Source organism: Ruditapes philippinarum, unplaced genomic scaffold (assembly GCF_026571515.1).
Source record: "Ruditapes philippinarum isolate M1 unplaced genomic scaffold, ASM2657151v2 ctg1133_1_1_1_1, whole genome shotgun sequence".
NCBI classification, from domain to species: Eukaryota; Metazoa; Mollusca; class Bivalvia; order Venerida; family Veneridae; genus Ruditapes; species Ruditapes philippinarum.
The window spans coordinates 230,249-256,120 of NW_026855123.1; the positions used below are offsets into that span (position 1 = coordinate 230,249).

Here is a 25,872-nt window from a genome sequence, read left to right on the forward strand (position 1 = left end):
GATGATTCTTTTTTAAAACATCTAAACAAATTAAACATACATGTATTATAGATAAATATTACTTATCACATTTCGCTAGCTGAAATAAAATATTCTCACAGAAAACAAAGTTTACAAACATTTAGTATTTTAACAAAAAGAAACATTGATATAAAAAACAGACAATATATATAACAGTAAAATTGATCACTGCTTATTTTTGTTGGGTTTTTTTTGGAAATTTTCAATTCTAAAAAAAAATGAAATTCACAGTAAAAAACAAAATTGAAATATAAATACTAAAAACAAAAAGTTTCAAAACCGCTAAAATATTTTAAAACATATTTATATCTCATTCAAAATTATAATTCTATAATATTAAAAGTTATAACTTCATACCTTCAAATCAAATTTCATGTAATTCAAAATTAAGTTTTCAATAATAAAAAAAAACATAAAAAAACACTTCATTGAAGTGTAATAAACAACAACACTTCATTGAAGTGTAATAGGTAACACATGTTATAAAGGAATGATGGGAGTGTGGTGGAGGGAAAACATAGGTTTACAAAATAATCATTCAAACAAAAGGGTATAACAACAAAATCTCAAACACATTTTAATAACAGTTAAATGTTTCCAAGTTTAAATTTTCATAAACTTGTATGGGTAAAGGGGGAAAATCATTGATTTCAATTTCAATCAAAACAAACAGTGAAGTTATAAATCAAACAAAACCATTGAAATAAGGAAAATCATTCAGTGAAGTTTAGATCCAACACTCCAGTGTTGTAAATATTATCTGTTGCATACATCAGTGAAGTTATCAAATATTATCCTGTGAAGTTACTTCCAGTAAAAATGAATGATCCTGTGAAGTTATTTTTCACTCCTGTGATGTAAACTCTCCTGTGAAGTTATTTCCAGTAATATGAATGATCCAGTGAAGTTATTTCTAAAATGAATGATCCTGATAAGTTATTTTTCACTTCTGTGATTCAAACTCTCCTGTGAAGTTACTTCCAGTAAATAAATGACCCTGTGAAGTTACTTTTCACTTCAGTGAAATGCATTCTTCTGTTAAGGTACTTCTAGTTAAATTATAATTCTGTGAAGTTTTTTTGTCATTCCTGTGATGTTGTGATCTGTGATCCAGTGATGTAACTCTGTGATTCAGTGAAGATACTTATTAATCAAGTAAATCCACTTGTTGATTTGGACATTCAGTAAGTATTTGGTCCTGTGAAGTTACAACTATTAATTCACACCTGTTTACAACTATTAATTCACACCTGTGAAAATCAGGATTTACAGTGAAATCAGATTTATGATTCACTTTAGGAACCAAAGTGAATCTCCTCTCTTATGTCAAAGATCAGAAACCTTTTTTTACTTTCACTAGTAATTGTTTCAGGGAATGTGATAAAACTTACTATTCAAAATATCATGCAGTGAAGTATTTTTTGTGCTCAATGGACATGTTGTGAACATAATTTTCTTGAAATCATGCCATTTTTAAATAAACTACCTGCGTATCAGCTGGTGAAGCCATTTGACTTTCTTCTCCAGGTGTATGTAACACAGTTACAGATGCTGTGTACCTAGGTGTCTCTTCAGAAGAAAAAAATATTTTTCCGAATAAAAAAATTACTTTCACCCTCAATAAAACAACAGAAAATGAGAACCGTCTTCTACAGGAATTTACCAAAAACTAAACTTAAATTTTGCATACGGGACTGGTGTACTTTAAGGTATATATCTGACCTATGATATAAATTTTTCAGTTCCTTATAGTGCCCGTTAGGGTGGTAATACCTTAATAATCATTACAAAAAAATATTTCCCAATTCCTCTGTATATTGCAAACTCATTATTAAACGTGATAATTTTCTTGATTTTCATGGATATGTCAATTCAAGAATTTAAGACCCAACCAAAATTTATATTAAATGTTGTACAATATTTTGATTTCGTTATTTGCATTATACTTTATCAAAAACAGACTATCCAAAAATTTAAGAACCCCATGAAAATGTCCCTTTCCGCAAAACAACAAAATTTCATGTCCGCAAAATTGAGTGAATTCACCTAAGTAAAACAACACCTGTCAGAAACAACCAAAAACTTTGTCTCCCAAAGGTTATTGTTCTACAGTGGTAATACTATAAAATAAACATTATTGTGCATTTCTATTAGATTTTTCTTCATATTTTTTCACAATTATTCAAAGCTTTATGAAAAGGCAATAAGCTATTACATCACTACATCATTTCTGTTCAACTTCATTATTGTCTTTTTTTCTTTCTTAGAACTTACTACTTTATTGGTTCTTCATTTTCATATTTTTCTCAATATACCAAATCTTTATGAAATGAGCCGCGTGATAACAAAACCAACATAATGTGTTTGCGACCAGCATGGATCCAGACCAGCCTGAGCATCCGCACAGTCTGATCAGGATCCATGCTGTTCGCTTACAGACCCTATAACAAGTAAAGAAACTGATAGCGAACAGCATGGATCCTGATCAGACTGCGTGGATGCGCAGGCTGGTCTGGATCCATACTGGTCGCAAACCCATTATATTGGTTTGTCGAGACGCGGCTCAAATGGCAATAAGCTATTACATCATTACCTTGTACAGAGGTCATTCGTGAAAAAGCTGCCTTCTCCTCATCTGTCATTATACCTCTGTTGGATTCTAACATTAACTCTCTTATGTCCTGCTGTTCATCTACAGGTGATTCCTTTCGCTCATTTTTCTTTTTCACAGTTTCTTTCTGATTATCAGAATTTGTACCATCTTCACCTAAACTTGGTTTACTTTCATAACCTTGGCCTATATTAGGTTTATTTTCATGATCTTGGCCTATATTAGGTTTATTTTCATGGTCTTGGCCTATATTAGGGTTAATTTCATAATCCTGACCTAAATTAGGTTTATTTTCATGACCTTGACCTAAATTTGATTTATTCTCATGACTTTGACCTAACTTTGATTTATTCTCATGACCTTGACCTAAATTTGATTCATCTCTCTGATCTTTGTCTAAATCTGGTTGACCTTCATGCAGTTCTCTTTGAGAAGAACATTCTGCTTTTCTGGCATTGTCTTGACCATGTTCTTCCAGAGGTTTAGAAATATTTCGTTCAGCAGAACTTTTGATGTCCTGATGAACAGAATCTTTACTAGAAATTTCAGTGGGACCTTTTACTTCAACATTTTCATGTTGACCTACTAACGTATGATCTTGAACCTTACTTACTTCATCTTGAACAACATTATCCATTTCTTCCTGTTGGAATTGAATATCCTGCATTTCAAGAGAATTTTCTTGTTTTTCAGTTTCAAAGTCATTTTCACCTGCAATATCATTTTTCTCATAGTAATCATCATCATCATTAATATCATCTGCTAGATCTAATTCCATTGTCAAGGAAACAGACTTCAATGACTGCTGTGTCATGCGGCTATTCTGTAACCTACTCTGCACACTTGGTTGTATCGTCATCCTACTAGTCAACTCTGGGACTTCCTCATCTTCCTCTTGCTTCTCTCTACTTTTATCCATGACATCTTCTTTATTCATAACAAGTTGTAGGTCATCAAATTCAGGTTCAACTTCCACATCTTCATCATCAAGATCTGACAACGGAGGAGAGGTCATTTCAGCAACATGTCCAAAAGAAGATCTTATTTTTCTCCTCTTTTCCATTTCTTGGTTCAACCTTTCCTGAAGTTCCTTAGGAATTTTCGCAGAAGATGTCCGTCTCACAACTGTTACTTTTTTCGTCTCTTCTTGGTCAGCATCTTGTTTCCTTTTTATCTCTTCTGCTCTCTTTTTCTTGTAAGCTTCATAAATTTTCCTTTTATCAGCATTGATTTGTTTCCTCCTCTTTGACTTACTGTCAGCTTTCTTATTTTCCCTTTCTTTCTTCTTTTCTGTATCAACAGAAGATTGCTCTGGAATTTTAGCTGTTTTACTGGTTAGTTTCCGATTGTTATTTTGGGATTTCTGTTGAACTTCTACATTTACCTTTTCTTTAGTTCTTTCCTCAAGCTTATCCATCTTGTCCATAGCTGGCTTTCCTTCATCAACTACTTGTCTAATATTATCCTGATTTGGTTTAACTTCTTCAGACAAACTTGCTTTAACATCTGATGATTCAGGTCTTGGATTTGTCTCATTTTCAGCAAGATTTGCCTCAGTATCATCATTTATCTTTTCTTTTGTGCTATCCTGCTCCTTTTCTAGTTGAGATATAGAGCTCTCTGCCTGCCTAGACTCAGGAGACTGAAACGATTCTGGTCTAGGTGCCTGAGGCTTGCCAACTTTATGAAACCAAGGTGTGGCTTCATTGCCTTTCTCCCTTTCATCCACCCTTTCACTCTCCTGGGAAACTGATTTCCTTTCAACATTATTTGATTCAACATCATGCAAGACCTCAGGTGTATCATTGTCACCTCCTTCAATGTGACTGTTGCTTTCTTTCATACTACTAGAGCCTTCTTTTCTTGGCTCAATAGACTTATCTCCATCCATGGTACTGGTGCTTTTTCTCAACTCACTAGATTCTCCTGTTATATTCTCAGGTAAGCTTTGTTCAGATGACCTAGATACTGAGCGAGTCTGAGGTTTCGGTTTCCCAAAATTTCTTAACCAAGGTGCAATATCGTCATCATCATCATCTTCTTCTTCCTCCTGTCCAGTCAGGTGTGACGAAGACCTCAACTTTGGCTTCATTGATCCTTTGGAAGATGCCCTTGACATTAGTTTTTCTCTTTCACCTTTTACAACACCAAGTGGTGGAAGAACTTCTCCTTTGACCTTGGGGAATTCTTGAATGGCCACAGAGGTTGGTTTAGTGTCTTCAACTGGTAGAATCTTCTGGATTTCAGCATCAGCTTCTGATATAAGTTGAGATTGCGAGTTGATATTGTTTTTCTGTATTGGTTCCTTTTTTATGTTGGCTGGTGTCATCCAAGGGGCAATGGGGGAACCAGCGCCTAAGGACGAGCTAGCTCGAGACTTTGAAAACAGAATAAATTCATATTTTTTTTTTTATAACTAAACTTGGACAATAATCTTATGGGAAACAATTACTAGTATAACAATAACTATACAATGCAAATTTTGAGGTAATTTCTTCATAAAAAAGGATATGTCAATAAAAGACGAAAGTTTTTCTGGCTAGAAAAACAAATATGTTTTTGTTTTTCATAAACATGAAGGTCACATTTACGTAAGGAAATGTTATCAGGTTTAAAATATCTAAACAATATACTAACAGGAAACAATAACCAGGAAACAATTAAGTTTTATCTAATATCTTAGCTATTTCCGCATAGTAGGAAAGTTTTTCTGGCCAGAAAAACAAATATGCTTTTGACTTTCATAAACATAAAGGTCATGTTTACTTAAGGAATTCCTATCCCCTTTGAATCAGCTAATTGAAATTATCATAAGCAGAGATGTTTACTATCATAGATAATCATCCTTGAGACCAACAGTAAGTAACATGACGTAATATAATCATCCCTACAGGATGTTATATAATCTCTACTTCCACAAATAAAATATGTTACTTTCACTCTAAAATCTTTTATTCTGAATCTGAGACATTTGCATGTCTAGAATATTTGCCCCTCTAGAACATTTGCCACTCTAGAATCTTTGCCCCTCTAGAACATTTGCCCCTCTAGAATATTTGCCCCTCTAGAATATTTGCCCCTCTAGAACATTTGCCACTCTAGAATATTTGCCCCTCTAGAACATTTGCCCCTCTAGAACATTTGCCCCTCTAGAACATTTGCCCCTCTAGAACATTTGTCCCTCTAGAACATTTGTCTCTCTAGAATATTTGCATCTTCCATCCCCTAAGTCTCAACTTTATCTTTTGACAGTTCAACTGTAAGTATAGGCTCCCCTTTGCCCCTGCCCCAGATGAAATATATAGAACGTTGAATATTTGAACATTAAAATTAGGGATGGCAACGAATACCAACATCAATACTCGAGTACTCGGTCATTTTTCAGATCGAGTACTCGGTTACTCGGACGATTTCCAATGATCTTCAAAGTTTATCACACAATATCAACACCATCCGCATGCTACTTTCGTTTTCTATTTAAATTGCAAAGGAGACAAATCAAAATTAAATCAACGACATTTTGAGTACATTTTAATTAATGCAATATCAAGTTTAAAACATTTTAATATCTTTTTCTTCTTGTAATAAAATAGACTGATCGGCGGCAACAAAAATTTAACCGGGTCTAAATACAACTTTAATTATTATATCAAATCCCTTACTTCTACTGGAAGTACTTTAACGGAAATGAATTATAATCTTCAAACTGATCTTGATAGTGTTAGCACATGGTGTAGGCAAAATGCAATGATATTAAATGCACAAAAAACTAAGGCCATAAATTTCTCTTTAAAAAATACTAAATCAAAAAATACTGCTTCATCTACTCTGCACCTTCAAAACAAAGAGATAGAATTTACAGACACTGAAAAACTGTTAGGAGTCCAGGTTGACAAAAATCTTAAATGGAAAACACAAATTCAAAATATTATTAAAAAATGCAATTCACAGCTCTATTTGCTTCTTAGAATCAAACAGTACCTTGATCTCCATTCCAGAAAACTCTTTTTTAATGCTTATATTTTGCCACATATTGACTACTGTTGCACTATTTGGGGAAACTGCAGTAGTGAATTACTTTCGCAAATTGTGAACTTTCAAAAAAGAGCTGCAAGAATTATTTTAGACAAAAGTTTTGATACCCCATCAAATATTCTATTTAAAGAATTAAATTGGATGTCCTTTGATCAAAGAATTATGTACAAAAAGGCAATCCTCATGTATAAATCTATAAATGAACCATCCTTTCCTATTTATATGAAAAATAAATTCCAAACAATAAATGACAAACATGACTTTAACTTAAGATCTATACAAAATGAAAAACTAACTGTACCCAAACCAAAAACAGAATTTTTTAGAAAATCATTTAATTACTCTGGTCCTGTGGTATGGAACAACATACCAATCCATATTCGAAATTCTGATACCCTGAGGAAATTTCAATCCTCCTATATCCAGTGGCAATTTTCTAACTAATTGTTTGTACATATTGTTTCAAAACATATACTTTCCATGCTGAAGTTATGAAAATGTCACTTCTCTATGTAAGAAGAAAAAATTGTTTACTTATTTATTGTATTGATATGATGTTTATAATGTACATATTTATGTTGTCTAAATGTTGATTGTGATTGTATTTTATGTTGTTTTGTATATACTGAGGCCCGCATGGAAGATCGGGAAACTGAATGTGTTAGCCTCATAAAATAAAGTCGTTACTTACTTACTTACTATAACATTTTGTTTTTTTTTAAAATGTTACCTTAAAACAAGATTCGGGTACAAACTCCGCTGTGTTACACAATTAAAGGTTACTAAATATCATACTTTTTAGAGGCCGGATGACGTAAGCGACACATATGCGCGTGTCAAACTGTTTGCCTCATTAAATTTATGATATTATTTTCGCACCTCTGCAAGGAAGTTGTGATTACATTTAACAGGTATTTATGAAGATATATCCACATCTCCGAATTTCTGAACTAATTGGATACACCAAACTGTCTAAATAGCAAATAAAATAGAAATTATACATTTTTTTCCGAGTAATCGAATATCAATTTTGTTAACCGATATTCTGACGTTCGATCGAGTACTCGGTTAACCCGTTAATCATTGCCATCCCTAATTAAAATCCTTACTCATTCTTAGCCTAATAAAATTGCAAAGTATTGTTACTCATATACATAAACTTTGAACTGCTGTATTATTTTGTCCTTCTAAATAAAATATGCTAGAATCATAAGTCACCTGTGTTTGAAGCTAACAAAGAAATATCTTCCAAAACAAAACAAGTGGGTTATAAATTAAAATATTGTTGGGCTACCTTTAAGGTTTAAAATTTGACTATTTTATAGGTGTTTTTTTTCCTGTTCACAACAGTACTCAAGTATGCACTACATAAACATTTTTCTAACAAATTTCTCATTGACCGACTTAGAAGATTGAGACATATAAGGACGAGCGCATAGTTCAGTGAACTCAGCTTATAACGATATTCAGGGGACCGCCAAATTTATACCGTTATATCCAGATATCACTGTATCCGAGAGACAACCAATTTGAAAAATTGAGCCGGGACCAAAGGCAACAGAATTGTTTTATACGGTAAACCATTATAATGGATGTTGTAAGTGGAATTTGCTGAATTATTACAAAAAGCTTTGATAATTATTTCTTTTAGAATTTAGAGATAAATATAACGAAGCATATTGTTGATCCCAATCAAAAACTTAATCTCGTTCAAAAACATAAAACTTTTCTCATTCTTGACTGTTTCCCACTTCTTCAGTTGAAATTCATAATTTTCTTCTAATTAGATCACTCAAAATCTTCATATGGAGTAAAGTTGTATATTTCCAATTTGGATCAACAATAATTATTTTCTCTCTAAGTACAAAGTTTCTTCATTTATGTTAATATATGCAAAAAGCTGTGTAAAAGAAAGTTCTTAAACATGTATATAACAATATACAGCATATTATGTTCATTTACATACATCATTACATGATTAAATTAATTCACTTATACAACTATTACTCAATATAAAATCAATGTGTCAACTAGCATCAAAGAAAATTCTTAGCCTTATACCAAAATCATTATGATATACATTAAAGGGACTCCACTCAGTTTATTTTTATTACAAGATGGGACAGGGAATTATTTTTTTCAAGATTCATGTACTACTTGATGAAGGTCTATACAAATAACTTGTGTGCAAAAATTTCTGATCATTCGCTACATTTTTCCAGGATAATTATTTTCATTGTCAAATATGACTCCAAATGAAAACAGTTTAAATGCCTTTAACTAGAATCAGGCTAAGAACGGAACAAAATGTTATTTTTCAATTCAACTCTGTGTATATTTTATAATTATCTTTTGCATATCATTCCATTTTAAGTGCCCTTTTTGATATTTGTAAAAAATTTAAAAAATTATGATTTTAAGCTTTTGGACCTCAGTAAAGTTCCTTTAACCATCGAGGTCAAAAAGCTTAAAAAATAAATTTGACATTCTTACATGAAGTGTATCACTCAAAAATTAAAATAGAAAAATGGTAAAGAAAAATAAAGAAATATGCTCAGAATTAAATTACTAGCCTGATTGGGTGAAAATACTTTTCAACCCTTCTCATTTTTTTTTGTTATTTTGCATAAATATTCTTGAAAAAAATGGGATGAGAGAAAAATCTGAGAATTTGCACCCAAAACTACATCAAAATGTATAAAAAAATCTTGAAAAAATATTAAGTTCGGTCATGTCATATTACCTCAGTGGAGTCCCTTTAAAGATATTTTGACTTGCTTCACAACAATATATATAGCCCTACACCAAAACTATTACACGTAAACAAAAATAATATAAAGTTTTCCATAACTATTTCTATAACAATCAAAGGGAGGTAACTTACTTTAGCATCATCTGTCTGCTGCATCAGGTTTGTTAACTCTTGTTCAGAATTTTCCGTCTGCAGTCCTTCACCTTGACCTTGCTCTTCTGGTTTTGCTAAAGGAAGAAGAATAAGAGCTAAAAATCATCTTAGGTTATACCAAAACTGTTACAGTGGCACGCATCCAGATTAGCAAATAAATTTTCATGAAAAGATGTCAAAAGGCAATATAAAAATATTCACAATGCAACAACCATAACCATAGGGTGGCATTAACTACAAGACATGTGAAAACAACCATAAACATATCAAAACAACATGTTGACATATTAGCCATAACAAAATAGCCACAAGACTATACCCATTTAGAAACATGACCATAGGTACCAAACTAGCCATGTGACCCTAATCACACAACAAAATGACCATAACCACATCGAAACATGGTCATAACCACATGATGACATGCCCATAACCATACCAACATGGAAACAAAATCATTTACACATGACAATATGACCATAACCACATGGTCAAATGACCATACCCATATGTTGACAAATCCCTGTTGTTTGATATTTTCATTTACATTATCTTCCACACTATGAAAGAACACTCACTTCACAAACAGGAAATGAAACTTTTTCACTCAAACAATGATCGAACTTTTCTTGTTTAAAAGACTTGCGTTGGTTCTTATCTTTAACTGTCCAAGCATATTAACATTATAGAATACATGCCCATGATCTTACCTTCCTTTTTAGACTCTGTAGGAGTTGTCTGTTTCACTGTGCCAGGCCTCGACATGGTTTTGATAATATCCTGTCTCTTCTGTTCTTCTTCGTCCTCCTGTAAAAGGTGATATGAGCCGCGTCACGACAAAACCAACATAATGTGTTTGCGACCAGCATGGATCCAGACCAGCCTGCGCATCCGCGCAGTCTGATCAGGATCCATGCTGTTCGCTTACAAACCCTATAACAAGTAGAGAAACTGATAGCGAACAGCATGGATCCTGATCAGACTGCGCGGATGCGCAGGCTGGTCTGGATCCATGCTGGTCGCAAACGCACTATGTTGGTTTTGTCATGACACGGCTCAAATGATTCATTTAGAGAAGAGAATTTATAAAGCCCTATCTTTGTGTATTATTATAATTCAATGTGGGGCTTAAAGATAAAAGCTAGCTATTTTTTTAATCGACTGAATGCCACTTATTTTTTTTTAGGAATCTAAATGCTAAAGGAATCATAAAATTGCTTTTATAGCTCCTGTCTAGGTTTTTTGTTGTTTTTGTTTTGTTTTTTGTTTGTTTTTTTGTTTTTTTTGGTGGGAAGGGGGTGCGTGGGGGTTCAGTTTTAAGTTGCACCAAAAAGGGTTGTTTTTTTGGTGGGTCTTACAACACACTGACACTGCTAAGGTTATATGATGACCTTCCCATCTTTTCCGATGAAGGTCCCCCTCCTTTGCAATATTGAAGGTTTAAGTGGGTGCCTGAGAAGAATAACCTACCATGTTATAGTTTAAACACACTCTCAAATTAATTCATGAAACCAACAACTAGCTTTCTCATATGAAGGAATCAAAAGTATCTGGCAGGATTCAAACCCACATTGGTGTTTTGAAGTCAGTAACCTTAACTACCTGGCCATGGATATAAGCCCCCACAAATATCATTAAAAGCTATACTGTGGTATGTAAAATTATGTACCAGTTTTTCTTGCTCGTTGATGAATTCTTCAAGTTGGGTCATGGCTGCGTCTGCTTCTTTCTCCGCGTCCGTCTGCAACTTCTGTGCCTGCTCCACCTGCTCTATCAAAATCTTCCTCTCCTGTAACATCAATATCATATTTATTGTCACGAGAAGTAATATATTACATAATTATCAAGAAGTACAAATATCAAATTTCATCAGAAAATAATTTTCTTTTTGATTTCTTAAAGGGAATCCACTGAGGTTTAAAAGCCAAAAAAAAACAACATTTGAATTTCTTACATAAAAGAGCTGCAGCACTTTAAACAGAACTATATGCAAAGATAGTTAAGAAATATACTTTGAAATAAATTGAAAATCATATTTTTATGCTTTTATTAGACCGGTTTGAATGAAAAGCGTTTAAGCACTTTTCATTTTAGGTCATTTTTTTACAATTTGAATAATTAATTATTAAGGAAAAACAAAGTGCGCAAATGGTCTGAAATTTTTGCACAAAGATTAGTGGTCTAAACCTTCATCAAATAGAACATTTATCTGGAAAAAATATTTTCAGTTCAATCATGTCAAAAAACCTCAGTGGTGTCCCTTTAAGAAATGTAAGGCACTCTTTGCAGGTTGATTTGAGGTTATATTGTTGAAACTGTTTAAGGGTCTTAAGAAATTGAGATTATAGGACTTATAATAGCCAATATGCTCTTTTTTGTCAAATTTTGTGTCATAATAACCTTAATATTCTTGTTCATATACATTTTGTGTTCTCTGACCTAAATTTTAGGAACTATAACCAAAATGTTCATTTTTTGTATAATTTTGTGTCGTATAACCATAACATTCTTTTTTTTTCCCTTAAAATTTTGTGTTCTATGACCTAAATGTTGCATTTTTATATAATTTCCTGTCTTCAGAATAACCTAGATACTTTCTATTAGAATTTTATGTCTTATGACCCAAATATTGTTCTTTTTGTACCATAATTATGGTGTCCTATATATACACAAACATTATTTTAGTACAGCTTTGTGTTCAATGATCCATTCCTTCTATTAATTTTTGGTACAATTTAGTGTCCGTTGACCTAAATGTTGTTTTTGTTGTATAATTTTATGTCTTTTTTGTTGTCAAATTTTATGTCTTTTTTACTGCACATGTCTTTAGAAATAATCAATGAGATGATCTGATGTTGCCATTGCTGTTCCATGGTCGTTCTTCAAAGAATTTTATTCCAATCAATAACTGATACAGGTGGATGTGCTTGATTTTAACCAGGTTTTTATTGTCAAAGCAGAATGATAAAATACTCATATAAAACAAAATACAGACACATTAAATGCATTGATTTGTAGGGTATGGTAAAAGGTTTTTCTAATTTTCTAAAACATAACAACAATTATCTACTTTATCTCAAACACTGAAAACTATTTGTCAAACTAAACTTTTATATTTATGTGGAAAAAAAGATCAGAAAAAGTTGAAAATAGTTTGAGCATAAGAATAAAAGCACCCAGAATTTACTTTAATGGCTAAACATGTTAAACAAGACTAAATAAAAGTATATCTGCATCTGCCATCAAAGAGAGGTAATCCATAAAGAAATTGATGAACTCAAGGGAAGTAATCAAAATGAAACTTTTCATCAGGGGAGACAACAACTCTGTATTGACGCAAATGGCACTCATTAAAAGAAATTAGCAAAACAGTTTAACTGTAAAAGATTTCGCCTATTAAATACAACTGAACCGAGGAATATTTTTTAAAACAGATTGTATATATAGAAATATTTCATTTCATTTCAGGTTCAGTCTGGCCCGGCTCTATGCTTGTGGCAAAGGCTAATCATATTTGGTTCCCGCAGAGTAAAGGTTAAAGGTCATTGGAAAGACTGTTTCATCAAGTGATTAATTAAAATACTAACCGCTTCCCATTTACTCTTGTGCTCATTAAATTGACTCTTCAATGAGTTCACCTTGCGATGTGTTTTAGTCAAGGTCACTTGTAGTTGTTCCTCCAGCTCTTTGATTTTACTTCTTCCCTGTAAATAATAAGTGCAAGTGTTTAATTACACCCCAACAATAGTGAATAACAGTAGAGCCACCAGGCGCAAGTAGAGTAGAAACCTGAGTAGAACCACCAGGCACAAGTGGAGTAGAAACCTGAGTAGAACCACCAGGCACAAGTAGAGTAGAAACCTGAGTAGAACCACCAGGCACAAGTGGAGTAGAAACCTGAGTAGAACCACCAGGCACAAGTGGAGTAGAAACCTTAGTAGAACCACCAGGCACAAGTGGAGTAGAAACCCGAGTAGAACCACCAGGCACAAGTGGAGTAGAAACCTTTGCAGAACCACCATACACAAGTGGAATGGAAACCCGAGTAAAACAACTGTCTTTATCCATATTTGCTGGATAGCTTTTTAAAATGAACAAAATTAATATGGTTAGAGAAAATTCTCATATTGATTGAAACTTGAACCCAGGATGGCAGAGATAAAAAGTAATCACTGATGTATTAATATGATACTTACCAATTGTCTGTACTGTAGAAATCTACCTGGTAAATGCTGAGGTGGTACAGAGCCCTGTTTAAGTAATAAATAATGCCATTAAGTGATTTTAATTTGTACACCACTGTTGTTTGAAAACCTGGCTTGACAATTTAAACTGATTGTCAGCATACTACTGAATAGAATGCTTATTTTTGAAAATGTGAGATCAAAATATTGCCATTATAGCTAACTTTTAAATTTTTCATAAAATGTAATAATTTAGGAGTTACATGTAATTTATTTAAATTTTTTGTTAATTTTTTTTTTAAATTGAATTTTGCAGCGGGATATAAATTACCTTTGTATCAAGATTGATAAAAACCCTTTTAAGGTCAACCACTTCTTGTATAAAGCATGCAAAATTTCCATAATTATTTCAAATATTGTTAAAAACAATAGAAATGTATGGTTTAATACTATCAGAGTAATTATTCATTGTCTTATAGACCTTCCAGTATAGAGTAATTCACTTTAAGGGTTCAAAAAGTTTGATATTTTTTTATACTGAGATTCATAATTACCCATGAATCCTCATCGTCAAGGTCAAATGAATCGGGAAATTCTGTCCCGTCTCCCTCGATCACGGTCTCAAGATTCTTCTGTCGTGTTGTCTGCCGACTTTGTTCGTTTGATTTCTCCACATACGCCTTGGCAACATCTCCACCTTCATCCTGAACTGACACATCAGCCGTATCTATAAAATACAGTAAGTCAAATGTTTAAAGGCCCATTATGCCCTACAAATGCTTTCTCAAAAACTTTTTTAAATTTGGTGTGCTGATATATTCCAAAGAATTATTCATCCCCAATTACCTGAATCATAATTTGTTTCTATTGCTTTCTGAAATTTAGTGAAGTTATAGTGATGCAGTATTTTAACATTATAAAACTCATTTTTGACCTTTCTAAAGAAGCAAATATCTATTTGTTTCTGAGTCATAATGTGCCTTTAATGGATGCAGGGAAAAAACCTGATATATATAAATTTTGGGGTCATCATTCTTGTTTTTGAGTTATCTGGCCCTGATTTGGACTTTTTGCTAAAGGGCAGATAATTCACAATGAAGGTGAACAATATTTTTTTTTTATTTTCATGTAGCTTACTTCCCTTTGAGCCAATGTGCAAATTTCAAGACTGAATACAGAGCAGATTGGTTTTTTTCCCCTTCTTCTCTAATCCTGCACCTTTAATTTGTTGCAGGGCAAAGCCCACTTAGAGTAATACACATTTATATGCTGTAGGGAAAATCCCTCTTAAATATAGTAACACACAATCATATGTTGTAGGGCAAAGCCCACTCAAATGCAGCAACACACTTCTCACCATGATAAAAAGCAATTTGAAAGGTGGATTGCAATTTTTTAAGTAACAATAATATATTGAATAATTTATTGGGTATTGAACAATTTTTAAAAAAAAAATCTAGTAACAACTACATATACATTTAAGGAAGTTTGTGTATACCTTTGTAACTCCTGCCTGACTTCTGAAATAAAAATAAGAAAACATGGTCATAATTTTATCTTTGAATCATTCATGCATAAAAATAATACATAAAGATTAATCTTGTGGTTTTTAAATCCTTATAAAATTTGTCCTGTGGAAGTAAACAATTTTGTTCATTTTTTTCTTTTTTTTTTGTTGTTTTTTTTTCAATTCTAAAAATAGTAGAAATTTGAATAAAATGTTTTTTCTCAGTCATGGAGTAATCTACTGTTTCATTGATTTATTTTCTCTTCAGAATATTCTTGGTTGGAAATGAAAAATATATACAGTAGAAACCCACAAACTCCACTAATCGAGAATCCTCAGTAAACCGAATTTCTCCTATCTATTTTCATTGAAAAAAAAAATCATCTGTAAACAGGAATCCTCCCTCAGTCCGGACCATGCCTGGTTATTGGTCTGGTGGCATACTTTGTTTGCACTGGTTCGCATGGGTAAAATCTGTGGCTGCCAGCAGGCTACATGTTTTTTAAATGAATCAAATAATTGGTCAGCAATTCTTAGACGGGTTAACCACTCAGCTACGCCACCATTCCGTTCATTTGACTTTTTTTAATACACAAACCTAACTGGAAAAAAATCAACATAACCAATTTCCACCCACCTCTTTTAAGTTTCTGTTTGGTGATTTGGACGGAGGTTTCGAGGGTTTTAGTGACTCCGCCCTCTTCTTTGTGTCCTTATTGCTCTGCCTACTATCCTGAAAATACCATTAAGAACAAATATTATAATAACTGTACATATTTTCTTTGGATTTATAACTCACTACAATTTATTATAATAACTGTACATAATTTCTTTGGATTTAACTGACACTACAGAGTTGGTGCAGTACCTCGAGAACTCTTGCAGAAATCATGATCACAAAGTAGAAAAATATCAGGCTTTTTTTTGGCAGATTCTTTCTTACATTTTTCATTCATTATCATATATAAATTCATGTGAAGAGCTGAATTAGATGTCTTAACGTGCATTTCAGCAGGTGAAAAGGCGAGATTTTAGCATTTAATCATTCAAGCACAATGTCCGGTATATACCAAAATACAATATTTAGTATGTACAAATACAACATGACTGGCAGTTTTAATCTGTTAAACTTCTTTAACGATATTAGGAAAAAAACGCTCAAAGGCTGCTTCCTTGATTTGACAAAATTTTCATCTTTTATAACATAGCATTTGGTCTAAGGTTTTAAAGAAATTCTCCATGCTTAAGATCAGATTTCAGGTAATTGATTGGTCAGAAATGGACTTAGAATTCTCACTGACCAATGAAATTATAATTTTGGGGCTTGATGCAAAACTGTTGTACCTGTTTATTTATGAAGCTAAAACATTTTCGCACCAGGTGATTGATATATGCTGTTTTGACTTACCGGTATGTGAAGTAACATGTCACTTTTAAATTTGAATTCAGAAATATGTTTTAACAAGTAAACAAAATTTCTTTAACCTTCAGAGTTAAATTGATTTTATTTTCTTCATTAAACTGCAAAAATTAATATACTCAATGATTGAATAAATGTTTGGCTTTTTTAAAATGCATTTTAGTACAATATATGACAATTTAATAGAAATAACAGACTCCCTGTTAAATGAAGAGTAAAAACTGCTGTCTACCAAATAACAAGAACTGAACTGTTTGTGTGTATGTGTGTGTGTGTGTGTGTGGGGGGGGGGTTGAGGGGAGGGGCTTAAAAATATACTAAACAATTTTAAAAATTTGTTTGCTTTTTTTTAATGGCATAACAGTTACTGTAACAGAAATTAATCAAAATATCTCATTGGAAATTAATAAAAATATCTTATTGGAAAAACATCAGACTAAATGACAAGAGCTGGCTGTTTGTGTGTTTTTCGGTGCTAAAAAAGTAATTTCAATAACAAACAAACATCGCAAGAATTATCTTTCAACTAATCTCATTATTAAGCTGGCAGGTTCCGCGACCCATTGATTTCTGTGGGTACATGTCACAAAATAATAAAACGCTCCGTATTTTCTGATCAGAATGCCGTTTAGACGAAGTAATGATTTGATTTGACGAAACAATAGAAAGTTTCTATGGTAAATCAATATAGATAAGGGACTAATATACCTGTTCAATATTGATTTGTTACCCAATAACTTCTCCCCCATTTTTTTTATATAAATAAATCTATGAGAAATAATTATTTCTCCCTATATTTCAGATAAATCAGGAAATCTATGTCATAAACTAAAATAAAACTTCCGAAAAAAGGAAAAAAAACATAAATTGTATTGAAAGATGATCTTAATTGTTGTTTTCTATTTTTAGAAACAATAATTATTTCAAGATAAAAAATTTCTAACCATTTATTGTGTGATGAAATGGTGACATTTATTAGGTAAAACATGTGATGCTATTGGGAGCGAATTTCATTTTGTATTTGTGAATGTTGTTACTTTAACCATAAAACATTTAATTGTAACTGGCAACAAAACTTCTTCCAGGTCGAATAAAGTAGGATGCTCTTGTTTAAATTTGCTTATTGTGACATAAAAACAACAACAATAACAACAAAAACACTGCAAGTACAAAAGGAGGGCAACCATGGCACTTAAAAGCTCACCTCAAAATTTACAGAACTTTTCAAAAAAATTTATATAGCTCAAATAATAAGAATAATTCTTAAGAAAAATTTTACTATGTATATGAAATTTGACAAAAAATGTTTCAAACAAATTATATTAAATTATTTATATGCATGAAAAAGGTATCAGTTTACAATGGCGAAAGTATCATTTAAAGCACATGGATGGACAAAAGGGAAAACTTAGAAAGCTCCTGAAATTTAATAATTATTGTTTCAATTGATTTATCTTATAATTTCAGTTTTAAAATTGCTTAAAGCAGCATGCCTCCAGATTCATGCTAATTTTCATTAAAATTTCGAAAATGTATAAAAAAAAGTAAAATATTGTGAAGTGAACAAAGAAAATGCTTTTTTGCAATTGGAACTTATAATCAATGTAAATTTAACCACCAATAGGTCAAAATATGCAAAATACATTGTAGCTCTTACTGCATTAGAAACGCAGTAGAATTATGGTGATAAATACTGCAAAATCAGTCATACATTGTACATAGCATGTACAATTTTACTCATATCTTGGATTTTCTTACATTTTTCTTAAAATTATGGTACATTTTTCTCAAGTTTGATTTTCTTGAAATATTTTGGCATGCAGCTTTAACATGTTGTTAACAAGTGAAGTGTTCTGTGAAGTGAAAAATTAACTTGTATTCCATATCAAAACAGACGCCATTTGCAAATCTATTTCAAACGTAAGATCAATTCTGTTTGAAAAATCAGTCCATAAATATCTTTATGCAACATTATTGATGAAGTACTCAAAGTTGTTTTTTTTATCAGTTAACAACTTGAGAGCATTTCAATTTTCTAACAAGGTTTTGAGAATCAATCTTAAAGGAACTCCACTGTCTCAGGTCCAAAGGCTTAAAAGCATAAAGGTTTTAATTTCTTACATAGATCAGCTGGGGCATTTAAACAGAAAAGATATGCAAAAGACTATAAGTTAAGAAATATACTCAGAAATGAATTGGAAATTGTATTTTTGTGTTACTGTTAGCCAGGTATGAGTGAAAGGCATTGCAATGCTTTTTTGATTTTGGTTATTTTTTTCATGGAGGAGCGAATGATCTGAAATTTTGCACAAAAGTTATTTGTATAGACCTACATCAAATGTTACAAAATTTTTGAAAAATTGTTTCCAGTTCCGTCATGTCAAAAAACCTCAGTGGAGTCCCTTTAATAAATTACTTCTTTTCATACATTTCTTCTGTGTTTTTCTTTTCAATAGCAGTATAATAGTATAAAACTATTTTATTATATACTTTTTAATGAAATATTGATGAAATCAAATGTATGATTTCATATTCCATATTTTCATTGTACAAATTTATTTTTTACTGCAGTGAAACATATTTTCCATATTTTCACTGGTGTACGTCTTGCTGGACTACTTTCTTCTAAATTCAGGTACTACACAAAATTTAAAGTGGAAATCTTTCAAATTGTGTTATCAGAAAAAAAGAAAATGTATATAATAAACAGAAAAATCAAGTTTTTTTCTATAAATACAGGATTTATTTTCATCTTGTGGTATGAAAATCATCATTTTTAACTTGTATAATAAATCCTGTATTTATAGAAAAAACTTGAATATCCTCTATATATCATGCATTAAATAATTTGTCCATCAAGTATCATTAATCAGTATAGACCAGATGGAATGATAATACATGTAGATAATAAGTAAACAATCATTTATATTTGTTCACAACATTCAGGAGTGAAAAATATGCATCTTTAATGCCAATTGTCCTCAAAACCAACCTTTCAGGACTCTTGAACACATACAACAAGTCACAGTTCAAACATGGGAAAAAAGGATTTCTGTCACCCACTTTCTTTTTCATGAGAGGTATAAAAAGGAAGGTAAACAAAACAAAACATATAAAGCAACACATCTTGCAAACAGCGGAGTAATATAATTGTGAAACTCTTGTTTTGGGTATCATACATTAGGACAAAACAAGCATAAAGGCCAAGTCCCTATATTTAAGCCAACAAAGGTCAAAACTTTCAAAGGACATATGGAAAACAATAAGGTATACATCTTTGCCAAACCCATATATCTCAGCCAACAAAGATCTAAACTTTCAAAGGACATATGGATAAACAGGGGATACATATTTGCCAAATCCCTATATCAAAGCAAACATAGGTCAAAATTGTCAAAGGACATACTTTTATGGTGAAAAACAGGAAAAACATCTTTGCCAAATCCCTATATCTAAGCAAACATAGGTTTAAATTTTCCATGGACATAGGGGATAAAACAGGGGAAACATCTTGTCATTGTTCTTACAGACAAATAACTTGCTGTCTTTTTGGTACTATAAGATGAAAGAGGCCTGATACTCTCATCTGGGGACAATGTGTATAAACCAATCTGAAATAACAATAAATCTATGTAAAAACAGAAACAATAACTTATAAATCTATGTAAAGCAGATTTATAAATCTATGTAAAACAGATTTATAAATCTGAAACAACAACTTATAAATCTATGTAAAAGCAGAAACATAATAACTTTTAAATCTATGAAAAGCAGATTTATAGATCTATGAAAAACAGATTTATAAATCTATGTAAAACAGATTTATAAATTTGAAACAACAACTTATAAATCTATGTAAAACAGATTTATAAATCTAAGTAAAAACAGAAACATATAACTTATAAATCTATGTAAAACAGAGTGAGTATGAATAAAATGGAAAATAAAAATTATGAAATCTATGTAAAACAGAAATATATATCAATTTATAAATCTATGTAAAACAGATTTATAAATCTATGCAAAACAGAATTATCAATCTATGTACCATAGAATGAACATGAAATAAACAGAGATAAATAAGTAAAACAGAATAAAGATTTATTTAACTGGAAGAAATGTATATAAATCTATGTAATCATAATCAACATGAATTAAATGGAATTACAAATCTATGTAAAACAGATTTATAAATCTATGCAACAGAGAATGGACATGAATTAAACTGGAATAAAAAAGTTATAAATCTATGTAAACTGAAATATTGTTCATAAAATTCTATGCAAAATAGATCTTTGAATCTATGTAAAACAGAACAAATATAATTGTATAAATCAATTTCAAAATACAATTGATAAATCAAATTTAAATCCAAAGGACATGTCTACTGGTACAACTTTAGAGATTCAACAGTATGTTGATAGGACTAATACTTTCTTTTTTCAGAACTTTGCATAATTTTCAAAGTTCTATAAAATAAGATTACAGTTATGAGTATAATAATAATCTAAAACCAAACCATTGTGTTTGTTTATTTGAATGTTTTTTATGCCAAATCTTAACACATTTTTGGTCATATCTTTGGGGTGGGTTGATGGCACCCAACTTGCTTCCCCGGATAACTAACCAGTACCAGTAATTACAAACTTCTCTACAACAGTTTTCTGATCAACTTTACATGCCATTGTATAATTTGTTAAATTCCATACCATGTGAAATGTAAATAATTTGGGGTTAAAACATGTTGAAACCCTTAAAACAACAAAACTTCCTAAAAGATGCTCAAAGATGCTAAAACCTGCTTAAAGATGCTAAAACCTGCTCAAAGATGCTTAAACCTGCTATAAATTAATCGGTATCTCTACCTTTTTCTTTCCTTTGGACATATTTGCTTTCATAATCACATCACCATTATTCCCTAGTTACTATAGTTACCAGCTTCCTCGGTCAAACTTTGGTCAAATATTTTTAGGTATCTTTTCGAAAGTTATCACTTTTATTTTCCAAACATGCCAAATTAACTTTATGTTTCTATTATACACTGTTTAAAAGATCACTTCCTATCATCTCTATTAAAAAATTTTCAACTTCATATATTTTTATTCAGACACAATTTTTTCAAAACAGTCACGATCTGGCCACTAGAAACTTCAAATCTACATGTTTCTTAAAAACACACTTATAAACAGATCACCAAAAGTCCTAGATACATGAAATTTTCTCAATCAAATTTCCATCAAGTTCATGCACATATTTTGTCAAATTTTCCACATTTTTACATTTTCCCCTGAAACTTTAAATCTACATGACGGTTTCTATTACACACTTAAAAAAATTAATTAAAAGTCTCTTGATATCACAAACATTCATCAAAATTTACATATTTTGCAAATCTCTTTTTTTAAGTTTTCCACTTTTTCACTTGAAACGTTCCTTTTTTTATACGTAAAAAAGATCACTTCATGTCAGATATTTCTATCATACTTAGCCAATAAACTTTGTATATTTTGACAATATTTTTACAAATTTTTTGAAATTTTTTAATTTTCCATTCCAAAAACTTCAAATTTCCTAGCCAGAAACTTCAATCCGACATGATACTAAAAATAGATTCTTTCTCTACATATTCTTCCTCTTTGAAACTCGGGACCACATAATAACCGTAATCCCTCGCTGATTAGACTCGATTTTTTCAAAATGAAAAAAATATTATCACGCAAAATTTGCTTCGTCATTAAATCGAAAGTTCCAAATATTTCAAAATTTAAAAATAACCCCTAAATCTCTTATCACTTCAAAACATTAAAAGATTCAGGTTTTTTTTATAAAATATAAATCCAACTACTTTTCGGATCTTGTTTTAAATATGGCACGGATAGAATTTCATAAAACTTCATATTACATGAAAAGTTACCCCATGATATTTATAGAAATAAATAGAAACACAGGGAGAAAAACAAATACGATTGAAGAGTTTTTCTGATAATATGGAATCAATTTGTAGAAGGCTGACTGTCAACAAAGCTACGGGTAATCTCATTCAGGCTATTGACTAGATTATTGGCAGAAATTTTCTCTTATAAACTCTGCTGAGAACATATTTTTCCAACAAAGGGAGGTAATTGTGTGAAAGGAAATTGAAAATTTTCCGTCTGACTTCTTTTCCTTTGAGTTTGAAAGAAGGGAAATGTCAATCTGGCTTGGAATTATGGGAAATTATTTAAATTTTTATTGCATATTTTCTTGATATTTTCTGTCCTCAGTTGATTGAAAATATTTCCTTTGATGTAAATTAATAATTCAGGAAATGTAACTTGAACTGAATTTCGCGCAAAGGGAGGTAACTTATAATTTGATGTACTTTAAACTGAATTTTACTTCAAGGGAGGTAATTTGCAATATAATGTACTTTTTACTGAATTTCACATTAAGGGAGGTAACTTATAACAACTTTTAGCTGATCTGTTAAAATAGAAAATGTAAGCAATTTTTTACGTTTTTTTTATTCATTTAAAGAGACTTATAATAAAGCTATTCATCTGCTGCTTACAGTTTACAAAATTATTGTTTGAATTTTGAAAAAAAAAAACCCCAAAAAAACCTGTATGAAAGAAATAATTTATGTTTGTACAATTCTTTTAGAGAAAATAGCAGGTGAAAAAAATCATTGCTAAACCAATATTAAATAGCAGCATAGAATTTTGTCTTGGAACATTTTATTCCATTAACATGTGACCGTTAATAACATAATAACAGAGACATTTGATAACTCTTTCATGAATGGAAAATATGATTATAGAAACAACATAATTTTACTGTTGACAAATTTTCTAAAAGTATTTCATTAGATAATTATTGCTTTATACCCTTTAACAAAGCTATAAATAAAGGGAGATAATCAAGCTTATACTGTTCAAAAATAAACAAAGGGGGATAACCAAACATATATCAATTTTAATTATTTCTGATATTGGATGCACACAAAAGAATCCAACTCCCCACAATTCCCTCCACTATATCCCCCAATACCTCCACCCCCCTCCTTTTTTATCTTAATACATAAATAGCAGGATAACCAGAAATCATACAATTATTGAAGTAGTATTTATTATTAATATTTAATTGTTAATGAATTTCTTTTATTTCAAGCATAATTTTTTTAATTTGCCTGACAAAGAATATGCAAAATGTAATACATTATTTATGATACAAAATACAAGAAACTCTTTTAATAAAATTCTTTCTTAAACTCAGGAAAACATTTGGTTAAAGCCATAAGTAAGTTATATAACATTTTTAAATTTGGAATTCTTTTTTTTTAAACATGACTCAGTTGATTCGTAAGTAAAGTGCAACTGCCATATGTCTATGTTATTACTTAATTTATTACGCCTAACAAGTAGTTTTTTCAAAGAGTGTAACTATTATATTACTTAAAGATTTTCTCCGCACAAAGCACCTGTTTCCGTTGATATTGACATTTTCAAACTTTATAAGTCTTGTACGACAAGTGTTTGCATTGAATAAATCTTTATTTATCAAATTGATCAATGTAAATTTCCTATAGATCTTAATCAATTCAAGGTACATAGTAAAACAGAATATAAAATAAGCTCTCGGTTTTCAAGTAGAGTGTCATATAATTAAACATAAGCACTTGAACAATTGATTTGCATTAACAGAATTGTCGTGGGTTCTTCGACATGAAATTTCTTCTTTAATGCTTCAATCATGATCAATATATATTTTTTTTTGGCTGGTATACAAAACATACATGTCTTTTTAAATTTTAATATATTTAAACATAATGAATTTATTATTTTCATTTATCTACGATTTTTTTACTATTCCCATGCCAAGCATATAGCCTAATAAGGAAAGCTGCAATTTAAGCACTTAATAACTAATCTCTTTTCCAATTGTCAAAAGAAGTAATATTATAAAAGTCCAAAAGAATCATTATTTAAGGAATTTAATGAGATCTAAAAATTTTTAAAACATAAAATTTTAATTTCTTAGGTAACCTCGGGTAATAGAAACAGAACAATATGCAAAAGATAGTCAGAAATAACTTGAAAATCGTATTTTTGTGCAAATCCTCAACAAAAACGATTGAAAGGCAACACTTCTCATTTTTTGGCCATTTTTCACCATTAGGATAATTATTCTGGAAAGACAAAGAGAGCAAATGATCTGAAATTTCGCACAAAAGTTATTTGTTTAGAACTACATCAAAATTAATGGAACATTAATCTTGAGAATTAATTTTCAGTCCTGTCATGTCTAAAAACCTCAGTGGAGTCCCTTTAAACAAGAAAATGCTACTTTATGCATTTCTCACTACATACAGTCTTGTTGGGAAAAAAACCCATTTGAACAATAATTATATCATTTTGTTTATGGTTTCTGCCATTTCTTACAACATTGTATGAAATTACAACTTCATTCATAACAGCTAAATGTGACGTCATCCTAAGCATGCCATTGTATAGCACACAACTCATCTGGAACCCCCCCCCCTCCATATCAGATAGAATTTCCGGCATGGGTAAAAGTTGTAAAACGGATCACTAGTCTGTTATGCAAGGAAGTTCAATATTTCCTCAAAAAATATTTCTGAAGCAGTATTAATATATTACAATTTAGTTAGTGAACAGACTAACTTAAACTGCATCTGCAAATTTTTACTTTGTAACTTTACTGTCATTGAGGCTTCCTTATTTACAATTGCATCATCTTGACCCTGTCCGTCAAAGTTTGGGAACACAATAGTAAACATAAAAAGAAATGAACTCTAGCGTAAATTATCAATCAATATGTCATTAAATTCTACCCTTTCACAATTCCCTAATATTTCCTGGTGTGAAATGTATGTTGAATTTTAAATACACTATTTTTTTGACATCCTGGTAGATATATCTACTTTTACAGTATAAATTTATATTTATTATTATTGTTGTAGAAACTGAAAGTACAAAATGTCTACCGGTTGATTTGTTAATAATTGTACATCTGAGTGGGTATATTTTTAAATTGATCATGATTGTCAGACACATGTTAAATCATAATTTTATCACCATAGACTTTATTTTCTTTTGTATGTCAAATAATATACATTTGTTATAGTCATAAACAAAGATTACATCCCCTGTTTTTGTTTACATGGTAAACCTACTTTTAGTCCACTAA

The 25,872-nt window shown here is 31.0% G+C and overlaps 1 protein-coding gene across 1 annotated transcript in view; it reads right to left on the reverse strand.

The window, feature by feature from the left end:
- Positions 1-25,872, reverse strand: part of LOC132742165 (myosin-6-like) — a 159,160-nt gene that overhangs the window by 50,359 nt on the left and 82,929 nt on the right. Inside the window, exons 15-23 of the mRNA XM_060730493.1 lie at positions 20,211-20,294; positions 15,901-15,996; positions 15,255-15,276; positions 14,311-14,483; positions 13,769-13,822; positions 13,160-13,276; positions 11,242-11,361; positions 10,283-10,379; positions 9,552-9,646 (exon numbers count right to left, since the gene is read on the reverse strand). Coding sequence (XP_060586476.1) covers positions 9,552-9,646; positions 10,283-10,379; positions 11,242-11,361; positions 13,160-13,276; positions 13,769-13,822; positions 14,311-14,483; positions 15,255-15,276; positions 15,901-15,996; positions 20,211-20,294 — 858 coding nt within the window. The remainder of the gene's footprint in view (positions 1-9,551; positions 9,647-10,282; positions 10,380-11,241; positions 11,362-13,159; positions 13,277-13,768; positions 13,823-14,310; positions 14,484-15,254; positions 15,277-15,900; positions 15,997-20,210; positions 20,295-25,872) is intronic.